Source organism: Rhinolophus sinicus, chromosome 9 (genome assembly GCF_057876585.1).
Source record: "Rhinolophus sinicus isolate RSI-liver-muscle chromosome 9, RSI-T2T, whole genome shotgun sequence".
In the NCBI taxonomy this organism is placed as follows: Eukaryota; Metazoa; Chordata; class Mammalia; order Chiroptera; family Rhinolophidae; genus Rhinolophus; species Rhinolophus sinicus.
Window position 1 is genome coordinate 24,622,837 of NC_142509.1, and position 11,061 is coordinate 24,633,897.

The 11,061-nt window shown below is 50.6% G+C and overlaps 1 protein-coding gene across 2 annotated transcripts in view; it reads left to right on the plus strand.

The window, feature by feature from the left end:
* The window catches only part of TFIP11 (tuftelin interacting protein 11), a 14,953-nt gene continuing 3,892 nt past the window's right edge, over positions 1-11,061 (plus strand). The window contains exons 1-9 of one of the 2 annotated variants that reach the window (XM_019755569.3): positions 1-115; positions 1,612-1,829; positions 3,798-3,951; positions 4,286-4,442; positions 6,006-6,133; positions 7,644-7,796; positions 9,391-9,918; positions 10,041-10,147; positions 10,856-11,024. In XM_019755569.3, the coding sequence (XP_019611128.1) occupies positions 1,621-1,829; positions 3,798-3,951; positions 4,286-4,442; positions 6,006-6,133; positions 7,644-7,796; positions 9,391-9,918; positions 10,041-10,147; positions 10,856-11,024 (1,605 nt within the window). In that variant the 5' untranslated portion in view covers positions 1-115; positions 1,612-1,620. Of the gene's footprint in view, positions 116-1,487; positions 1,830-3,797; positions 3,952-4,285; positions 4,443-6,005; positions 6,134-7,643; positions 7,797-9,390; positions 9,919-10,040; positions 10,148-10,855; positions 11,025-11,061 lie in introns of both variants that reach the window. The other variant, XM_074321523.2, reaches the window with a different exon arrangement.

Consider the following 11,061-nt stretch of genomic DNA (forward strand, 5'->3'; position numbering starts at 1 on the left):
ATTTCCGCTGTCGGATGACGTCACTTCCGGCGCGCCGGTCCCGGCACATCCGGGTTCGGGCTGTCTGAGCGTCGCGCGTCCTAACTCGGGCTTTGGGACCCTGGGCTCAGGCTAGGTGAGTCCGCCGGGGAGTGGAAGGGGACGGGGGATCTCCGCACCGGGGGGAGTGGGTGTGAGGCTCGGGGACGCACGCCTCGGCCTCGCGGGTGGGGGCTGCCATTTCGCAAACAGCTCCGCCGAGGCCGGGAGAGGGGCGGGCCCGCTCGGGGTTACCGGGGGGTCGCGGCCTGGGTCGCGTGGGGACCCAACCTCCTCCGCGAAGCCTGGACAGTAGGTCGAGAGACGCCTGAACGCGGGCTTCAGGCCCACCTGACGTCGAGCCGTGCCAGCTGTGGAACTTAGGGCAAGTTGTTTAATTTCTTGGCGCCTGATTTATTTATTTTTTTAACTGAAGCATGGAAACGCTAATAGTACGAACCTCGTAGAAGTGTCTTGATGCTTGCGTTAGATTGTTGGCTTTAAATGCCCAGCAGGTACTTAGCACCAGCTGAGGGCTCTTTAATTCGCGACAAGTCTGTGATTATTACCAGGCCCTGTGCCCAGGGAGACGTGGTATTCTTGACTCGGGCGCTCAGCAGTTTCCCTCCTTTGCACTCCTGCATGGGTTGGGTCCACTAGCACCGACCCTGTTGTCATATATTGAGTGTATTACTGTGTAGTGCACCATGTTTAGAACTTCATGTGCCTTTCATTCTGATACACCGAGTGCCCAGTAGAGTGGGGATTTGAACATAGGCTGGGATTTTAGCACCTGATTTCACAATCACTTTGCTAGGTTCACTCCCTCGTCCAATGGCAGTGATGTTGATGAACCAAATCATGGGCTACAGTAACAGCTATTGTTCCTTGAACACTTAGATTCTGAGTTAATGTATCGTCTCATTGACTCTGCCTTGCAAGCGTTCTCTAAGCTTGGTACCGTAGTTAATGCATTTAAGAAAGAGCAGAATCTCATCACTCAGCTACCAGGAACCGAATTTTCTGTTCCAGTCAATAGATGTTGAACAGTTAGGGAGCGTTCTTAATCACAACTGCCCTCCAGCTCATCAGATATTCATGTTTGGGAGGAAAACTGAGTGTTAGAGTCTCATCAAGTAATGTGTTTCAAAGCATATTTTAAAGAAATCCCTTCCTGGGACTGCCAAAGGTCCAGATATAACTCTTTTCTCAACAATAGAAAAAAAAAAGTAAAATGTGGATCTGGGATGACGTCTGCACAATTTCTAAGGCAATAATGTATAGAATAACTTAAGTATTTTTGTTTGGTTTGTGTGAGTGTGTATGAGAGAAGTTTTATGACAGTAGGACAAAGAAATACATGTTTAAGAATCACATCGACTGTTGGATTAGTCTTTTGTTCCACCTGTTTTAGGACTGATGGGTTTCCAAAACCTGTTTTTAATGTCTGCTTTTTTGAATTGTAACAGTGATTTTAACGGACTCTGAGTTTGGAGGAAGTTCTAAAGGTAGCAAGGAGCAGGAACTTGGAAGCCTTCTCTTGCTGCTCTCAGGACTTATCACAGAATGTGCTCTTTTTGTCTCTGCCGTTAGCGACTGGCCATGTCGCTGTCCCACCTGTATCGGGACGGGGAAGGCCGCCTGGATGACGATGAGTACGAGCGGGAGAACTTCGAGATCACTGATTGGGATCTGCAGAATGAGTTCAACCCCAACCGGCAGCGCCACTGGCAGACCAAGGAAGAGGCCATCTACGGAGTGTGGGCAGAGCGAGACTCGGATGAAGAGAGGCCCAGCTTTGGAGGCAAACGGTACTGGCTAGCCTGGGGCTGCTTCCCCTTGCTTTAGAGAAGGGGTAGGGTTCGTGGGGAGGGAGTTGGGGAGATACCCCACTGAATATACTTCTCTCCCGGCCTTCCTGCGTCCCTTAGCTATGACATCAAGTAGGGAGGCCCTGTTTCCTCTTTAGGTTTGAGTGCTGTTCTTTCACTGACTTAATCAGTCATGTTTATTACAGCGTAGAGCCTTATGCTGGAAGCCTAGTTCCTTGCTCAGAGCCCAGACCCTTGTGGGTGGAGAAAGGCATTCAACAGCTCACACAATGGAAGTTTGTAACTGTGATTTAGAACCTGAGGGAGAGCATGTTTTAGGGTGTTTTACCTGTTCTGGAAGGCCAGGGAAGACTTCTCTGGAGAAGTGACCCTTGAGCTGATAGAAAAATAGAAGGTAACAAAGGTGCTAGAGGCACGAGTATGTAAAGGCCCTTGATGGGCGGCAACTGGGTACCCACAAGGATATGAATGCCTTTGCAGAATGGAGCGGAGAGAGGGAGGGGAGCAGAGTGCAGCTTGAGAAGAGGCCTGTGGCTCTGTGTAGAGAGGGTGTGACATGGGGCAGGATTACATTTAGAGACCTTTGGGCTGATGTGCAGACCTTTCGGCACGGAGCTGCGGTGGACAGGAAGCTCTGTGTGGAGGCCGAGGCAACAGTCCCTGCAGAGGTGGTGGAGGCCTGGGCTAGGATGGTGGGAGGGAGGTGAGGACTGAGGCCGAAAGTCTCCTCAATGTGAAGTCGTGTATACATGTGTGGGCTGCAGTTTGCTCAACCCAAGTGTGCAGCCTGTTTGGGTTTGTCTCCCTGTCCCCATCCGTGGCCTGTAGGCTCCAGCCCACTGAGATTGTGCTTTTTTTCACAAAGGAGCCCGAGAAGAAAGAGTACAGTTCAACCTCTTTTCATCTGGCAAGGAAATCTAAAAGTGGATGATAAATAGAGCAGGGGTCAAGAACTGCATAACTACAAGGCAGTAAGAGCAGCCGGCATGTGTTGGCTGCTTGCTTGTGGGTTCCACACATGCCTGGTCTCATTTACCTTGTTTTAGAAAGGCCCCGTTATCATCAGCCCATTTTACAGGTTAAGAAACTGAGGCCAAAGGCTGCACAGCTAGGTTGTGAGAATCCTGGCCTGACTCTAGAGTTCGGGCTCATAACCTTTAAGTTACGTTGCATCTTTGAGGAAAGAATTCTGTCAATTTGACAGCTGCCGTGGGGATGTTTAATTACTAGGTTAGTCATTTTATATAGCATCATTTTATTTGGTACTATTCCTAGGGTTTTTTATTGGAACCTTTTCTCTGTGTTCCTTTAACCAATGCAAAGGCACTGGCTTCAGTTTATGCAAAAGGGAACTGTGGCTAATGACTTATTTTAAGCACTATTCTTGAGGCAATCAGTTAAAATCAGTACTTTTCATTTCACAGAGTTAATTTCTTAGGTATTTTAGTTTAGTTTTCATACACAAATAAATTTAACGGACATGAACTTTTTCTTAGAGTTTGATATCACTGTTAATATACTTTCCATTCGTACAATCACTTAATGTTTTTTATTTATTTATGATTTTTATCTATCAGAATGTCTTGTTTGATTTTTGTACTTGAAGTAGTGTCCGACACAAATGCATTTTTAAAGTAAGTCAGTTTTAAAAAATGTAAAAGGAAAGTTGGATTATCACATCATAGTTTGAATTTTTCGTCAAGTCTACACTGATACCGATAGCTGTTCAGCCATAGAGCTGACTCAGACACGTCAGATAAAATGTTAAGTGTGATCGCAGGAAGCCAGATCTGGGGCCCTTCTGTTATAAGTGAATGTGTTGCTCTTTTAAAATGGATCCCGTGAGGTCCTTGCTAAGGAATTCTCTGGCCAGCAATGTTTCTGCGACGGGTGGCTGCAGAAGAGGTCTTTATGGCCCACCCTGCGGGGTGTTGTGTTTGCCTGCAGGGCCCGCGACTACTCCGCGCCAGTCAACTTCATCAGCGCGGGGCTCAAGAAAGCGGCCGCCGAGGAGGCAGAGCTGCAAGATTCCGACGATGAAGAGAAACCTGTGACTCAGGATGAATTTCCTAAGGATTTCGGACCAAAGAAGTTAAAAACGGTAGCGTCTTCATTAAAGGACTGTGACCTTAGTAATATCCTTGGAAGGTCATCGCAGCCCAAGCACCTCCTAGCAAGTTGGGGGCTGGGGGGGTGGGCTTGGCTGGAGGCCGGTTGTGTGGGTTTCTCCTTGTGGTGCTGGTCTCTGCAAGGTGTGAAGTGTTCGGTGCAGTCCGTTTCTTGCCTAACACACATCACAGACATATTTTCAGTTTACATGATGCTTTTCATAGTGCCCTGTGACTGCTGGCCATTTTCCCGTCAGCCAAGGTTTCTTTCTTAGATTTTTCTTCCTTTTCTTTTGCCATCAACTAAGCATTGAGTTTTCTTTTCAGGGTGGCAATTTTAAACCCAGCCAGAAAGGTTTTGCTGGAGGAACCAAATCTTTCATGGATTTTGGCAGTTGGGAAAGACATACAAAAGGAATTGGACAGAAGCTTCTTCAGAAGATGGGCTACGTCCCTGGAAGGGGCCTCGGGAAGAACGCACAAGGTACGGGACCATCAGCCTTGCATCTTGAGCAATGGCGGCAAGGCAGAGGAGAGAAGGGTGGTTTGGGGTGTGGTCTGCCTTCTTTCCTTTGGAAGCACGTAAAGCCCGCAGCCTGATCTGCCAGCACAAGACTAGTTGGGCTCCTAAGCTACCTTGCCTTATCAAACTCAATAAAATACTTGTTTCAGCAGGAGGAAAGTGGTTAGCGTCAAAAACACCACAGGCTCGTAGGTTGAAGATAGGCTTTTTTTTTTGGCCTGTCCAGTGTTTCTAAAAAAAATTGAATTCATTGCTAATATTTTAAAATCAGACAGTCCCACCTAAGTCCAGATTTGCCCAGCAGTAGTTGGTCCAGCTGAATCCTGGCTGTCCCAGGACGTGGCACATGGCCTGCTCTTGGACGCAGTCTCCACCACTCCCTGTTGTCTCTCACCCCAACCCACTCGACTTGTTTATATTCATTTTCCTGGGCCCCGAAGGCATGAGAGTTGATAGTCCCTGCTCACAAGGGTTTCAGTTTTGCAAAAACAGCTATTTGTCCTTCAGGAATATCATGTGTAGCTTTTTAAAATAGTTAGAGACATGTCACTATAAATCTGGCTGAGCAAGTCCTGCATTGGTTACCTGCATCTCCACTCAGTGGCACTATGTCCTCTTGTCCTCTCTCCTCCGGTGCCGTCAAGACACAGCTCCTCACACATTCTCATGTCCCTGATGCCAGAGCCTCTCAAACAAGCAGGTGTCTTCTTCCTGCAGGAAATCGTTTTCCTTGTCCCTGAGCTATTCTATCCGTCACCAACTGGACATAATCCATAGTATTCGCTATAATTCATATTCTACTTGCTAAGTGATTGTTAAAGTTAAAGCCAGGTTATGTATTGAAACATTAGCTGTTTGAGAAAATCGGTGACCGGAGTGAAGATAGAAATGGTGACCAGGAATGAGAGGGGAACGTTCTGAGAATTCAACGGTACTAACCGGAAGTGGGAGCTGATGGCAGGTTTGGGGTGAGGAAGTTTTCGTCACAATAGTGTGGTGTTGTTTGTAAAGTCTTTTACAAGGAGATGGTAATTTTCCAGTGCTTAAACATGTTATAAGACAAGTTAAGGACAGTTGGTATGAAAGTAAACTAGATGGAGTCTCCCATTGTAGCTCCCCCTCCCTTCAGTGAGATCCGTGGGTTATCGGAGTTACTGCACTTTCCGTGTTGCAGGCGTCCCGATGAGCGAGGCATAGCATTGAGTTGCTGCAGTTCCCAGTGGCAATGTTCTCTTTTCTTTCCATCCACTAAAAAATGAAGCCAGGTGGACATGGAAACCTGCCTTTAGGACCTAAGTAACTGGACGTCAGCAAACTTCTGTGGTGGCATAACTGCCCAGCAGTTTTACGTCACACAGGACATGAACCGTGCTCCGAGGGCAGAGAAGAACTGTCCTTCCCGGGTCGTGTGTCCTTGTGTGTCAGGTCTGAGGAAGTGTGATTTCACCGAGGGGCTTACTACTCAAGTGCCAGAATCGCTGATCGGACGTCTCTGTGTTTTCTCCTGCTGCTGAAACTTCTCAGGTATCATCATCCCCATCGAAGCCAAGCAGAGGCAGGGCAAGGGCGCCGTGGGAGCGTACGGCTCCGAGCGCACCACTCAGTCGCTGCAGGACTTCCCCGCGGCCGACTCGGAAGAGGAAGCCGAGGAGGTAACGAGGGCCTGCGCCCCTTCCGTGTGCTTGTTCCTCCGCGCATGCGTTCGTTCATCCATTCAGTCTTCAGGGGGTGGTTGCCCCCTCTGTGCCAGGCGCTTTGCTGGGCCTGGGGGCACCGTGGGCTGCTTAGAGCCCGGTGGACAGAGACAGGCAGCAAACAGGCAGCTGCGGTGGGGTGGGAAAGAGCAGTGGGTGCTGAGAGGTGCCAAGGGAGAGGAGAAGGCTGGGGGGCGGGGTGTATTATGAAAAGAATGTATTACTTTGAATAAGGGTGGTCAGGGAAGACCTCTTAGGAAGGAAGCGTGTCAGTTGGCACCTGGCAGAAGAGCGGGCATCAGCCGTAGGCAGAGACAAGCGGCCAGAGCACACTGAGGGAGAAGCTCTGAGTGTGGCGGTGAGGAGCCAGTGAGGAGATGCTGTGGCAGATGGCCGTACAGCAAGCAGGTGGGGAAGGGGGTGCCTGAGATGGCTGGCCACCCCACCTGGCCCTGAAGGCCGCGTAGGTGCTGGGGTCTCCTTCCAGCTGCAGCAGGGAGCCGTCCGCTGCGGGCTGTGGTGCGTTGCTGCACTGACGGAGGGGCCAGCTCTTGACTGAAGTGTTACTTTTTCCCCTTTTGCATTTGTGAGGGAAAGACACACGTTGTTACTGTTCTTGTCGCTGATCCCCTGCTTTTCCTGAGAAAGGCGACATTTGATAATGCGGGGTTACTCCTGAGTCGGGGGCTCTGACTTAGACACTGACGAAAGTGAGGAAGGCGAGCTCGGTGTGAGGCAGTGGAATGGGGGGGGGGGGGCCTGAGGCAGACAGGTGAGGGTGCAGCCCACCTACAGGGGACTCTGTTCAGCACGAGGCGATCAGTGTCGTGTGGCGGGCTCAGTATTGCCTGATTTTCTGATTTCCTTAAAGTAGGAGGCCAGATTTTTATTTTATTTTATTTTTTTTTGAGAAAAAAGGACAAGTTTTAAACCAGTGTGAGAAAAACAAAATGGCAACCACAGAACCCACTTCTGAGGGCCGGACTCTGCCACCCTCAGACTAACAGTTCCCTCCTTTACTTGAGATCTTCCTTTGGAGAAGTTGTGCAAACCCTGATTGTAAAAGATATCTTTGCCTTGAAACTTGGGGGCCTGCTTTTTTATTCTTCTTTTGAATTAGAGCCAGGGTTTTGAGTACTTAAAAAAAAAAATTATTTGTGTTGTATTTCTAAGTTTCAAATGAGGTAGATTTAAAACTAGCATATTGCCTGACATGGGTGCTCTGTAAATGTTGCCTTTATGTTTCTTTGTCTATTCTGTACACGTGTCTTCTGAACTTCATTATTTGTGAGGGGGGAGTGGGTATCCAGGAGTATCTAGGTGGTTTTAGTGTCACTCCGGCACAATCCTTAGCATAAAACGTGAAAATCTAAGAGCGTGGCTAGTGAGTATCTGTTAATGGTCTCAGTGACCCCACTTGCTGTAAAAAGTGGGCTGTCTTGCGACGGACTGTATCCCTCTGATTCAGGAGTTTCAGAAGGAGCTGAGCCAGTGGAGGAAAGACCCCAGCGGAAGCAAGAAGAAACCCAAATACTCCTACAAGACGGTGGAAGAGTTGAAGGCCAAGGGCAGGATTAGTAAGAAGCTCACCACTCCCCAGAAGGAGCTTTCCCAGGTCAAGGTACGTGGGTCCTTGCACAGCTGGTCCAGAATGGGACGCTGGGAAACACAGAAACGAATTCGACACATAATTCGACAGTCACCAAACATCTAAGGTCCCTTGGCGGCTTCTGTCCGGGCTCTTCTCACTTGATAACAGCACGTTCCCGTTCCCTGCACTCACACTTGAGGAAGGTATTGTGTTCATGCGGTGTGCCAGGTACGCTTCATGGCCCGGGAGTGGTCGGTCAGACAGTGCCCTTCTTTCTGGAGCTTTGGGCCAGTGATTGAACCACATTCCTGTTACTAAGAAGTCAGGGGAACACCGTCTTTAACGAGTCATAAGCCCAGACAGCGGCTGTTCTGTCCTTAGGTCCCACCTCTGTCGCTAGACTTCTAACTATTTTTGGTTTGGTTTGGGTTTTTGCCCGGTTAGTTTGTATTTTGTTTGAAACAAAGTCTTATCTTTGTTTCACTTTCTTAAGGATAGATTCTTAGAAGTACAATCACCAAGTTAGAGAAGAGGAAGACCTCTCAGGCTTTTAAATACTGGAAAGGGTACCGTTACCCCCTGACCAGGAGTGCAGGAGAGTCCTAGGGCAACCAGCGGTGAGTCTTGCCTTGTTTAAGAATAGATGGCGTTTTCAGACACTGTTCTGTGCACGGTCTTAGGTTCTCCTTCTCTCCCGCAAGTAGACAGAGAACAGTGGTGGCAGTTGTCTGTTGTCGTTGGTGTAGGATCGATCGTGTGCATGTGTCACAGCTCAGAGTCTTGAATGGGGTTGGTTCTCAGTGTCAGGAGGTCATGCATCAATCAGACTGTCTGGGGGCCGGGTGAGAAATGCAGATGTCCAGGCCCTAGCCAGAGTCTTTGACTCAGTAGATCTAGACTGGGCCTGAGGACTCCGAGTTTATTTTTGTCCATGTGATTCTAACGCAGACGGCTCTTGGATCAGACTCTTAAATTAATGACAAATGATTCTGTTTCATTACAGGCCATATTCAGATTTCCTCGGTTTCCTTGAAATGTTGAAATTAGCTCATTTCCTAGGTTGCCTTTGTCCAATAACTTTTTTTGCATGTTTTTAAAATAAAAACTTTTTATTACAGGGCAGTATGTAGTACATTTTAGACAATTAGGAAATAGAGGCAAAAATATAGAAAATACTATTTTCCTTCCTCCGCAGTTTTAACACCTTGCTGTACATCCTTCCAGATCTTAGCTTCAATGTCCACTTTTTGAACCGGTGTGTTTTGATTGCGTGCTTCGTTACCTGGTTTGATCAGTAGACTACTATTCCATGAAAATAGATTTTCATCTCAACCAGTCGTCTGTCTTCAAATTTTATCAATTTTTCTAAAAAGTCTTCTCTACCTGTTTTGTCCAGAGGGCTCCAGTCTAGAACTGTTTGTTGCATCCGATCATCTTGCCCTTGAGCCTCCTCTAGCCTGGTGCAGCCCGGCCCCCACTCTGAGAAGCACTGCCCCCCTGCAGCTCTGCTGAGTGCTGTGCTTTTCCACCTTCCCGCCAGCGTCGTGTCCCCTGGCTTCGGGGGCGTGTTCCATGGGGCAGCAGTGGTAAGTGTTGACCTGTGTCCCCTCTGCCGTTCTCCAAGGTCATAGACATGACCGGCCGGGAGCAGAAGGTCTACTACAGCTACAGTCAGATCAGCCACAAGCACAGCGTGCCCGACGACGGGCTGCCGCCGCCGTGCCAGCAGCTGCCCCAGTCCGGCCGGGAGGCCAAGGCGCCCGGCTTCGCGTTGCCGGAGCTGGAGCACAACCTGCAGCTGCTCATCGAGCTCACGGAGCAGGAGATCATCCAGAACGACCGGCAGCTGCGGTACGAGCGCGACATGGTGGTCAACCTGTCCCACGAGCTGGAGAAGATGTCGGAGGTGCTGGAGCACGAGGAGCGGGCCATCTCCAACCTCAGCAAGGTCCTGGAGCTGGTGGAGGAGTGCGAGCGGCGCATGCAGCCCGGCTGCAGCCACCCGCTCAGCCTGGACGAGTGCGCCCGCACCTTCGAAACCCTGCAGGCCAAGTACTACGAGGAGTACCGCATGTCCGACCGCGTGGACCTGGCTGTGGCCATCGTCTACCCGCTCGTGAAGGAGCACTTCAAGGAGTGGGATCCCCTCCGAGTGAGTCGTGGGGGAGACCTGCCTCCACCTCTGGTTTGGGGTGTGCCCCGGCTGGAAAACTGTCAGAGGGCAAGGAGGGCAGGTACGCCGCCGGCCCTCAGCTGCTGCGCGTTTCTCCTCAGGACTGTACTTATGGCACCGAGATCATCTCCAGGTGGAAAAGCCTCCTAGAGAACGACCAGCTGCTGTCTCATGGCGGGCAGGACCTGTGCTCAGATGCCTTTCACAGGTACTCAGCACAGGGCGGGCGCAGCACTCCCGCCGTGCCCTGGGGGCCTGGCAAGGGTTGCTGCCAGCAGGGGGGTGGAGGTGTGGGGGGGTGGAGGTGTGGGGGGGGTGATGTCCTTATACAACCTCGGCCGCATGCGGCGCTGCTCTGGGCATCTCAATTCTCATTCGTTAGCTCACCCTTCACTCCAGGTATCTGGTGAAGCTGGTGCATGTGCTAGGCTTGCCCTGGGGTAAAGCAGACAGCCTGTGTCCACAGGGAGTGGACAGAAGCCCGGGGTACAAACTGGGCACGTGATGGAGAATAACAAGGGCATGCACCTATTGGGGAGGGTGGGTGGGGTTTGAGGCAGAGGCCTCTGAGAGGAGGTGACATCTGAGCTGTGAGCCAAAGGGTGAGGCGTCGGCTGTGCAGAGAGCTGTGGGTGGGAAAGCACACGACACCTGGAGAGGAGCCCTCGTGTGGGAGCCATGAGCCTGCGTGAACCCACAGCAACGCTGCCCGGAAGGCAGGTGCTGCCAAGGAGAATGAGGCCCGATGGATGGGAAGCCAGGAGGAGGCAGGCACAGGTCTGGCCGGTGTGGGGACTGGCCGGAGGGTTTTCTGACTGGATTCTTCTGATTGTGGAGAAGTGGGTGCTGGTGTGCTCTCTGTACTGGGAAAGCATGGGCGCAGTCAGCGAGCCCGCCCTCTGCCTTTCTCCCATAGGCTAATATGGGAAGTCTGGATGCCTTTTGTTCGAAATATTGTCACCCAGTGGCAGCCAAGGAACTGTGAGCCGATGGTGGACTTCCTGGATAGCTGGGTGCACATCATCCCCGTGTGGATCCTGGAGAACATCCTGGACCAGCTCATCTTCCCCAAGCTGCAGAAGGAGGTAGGCCCGGGGCCCGGGAGAGCGTGGGGACTCGCTC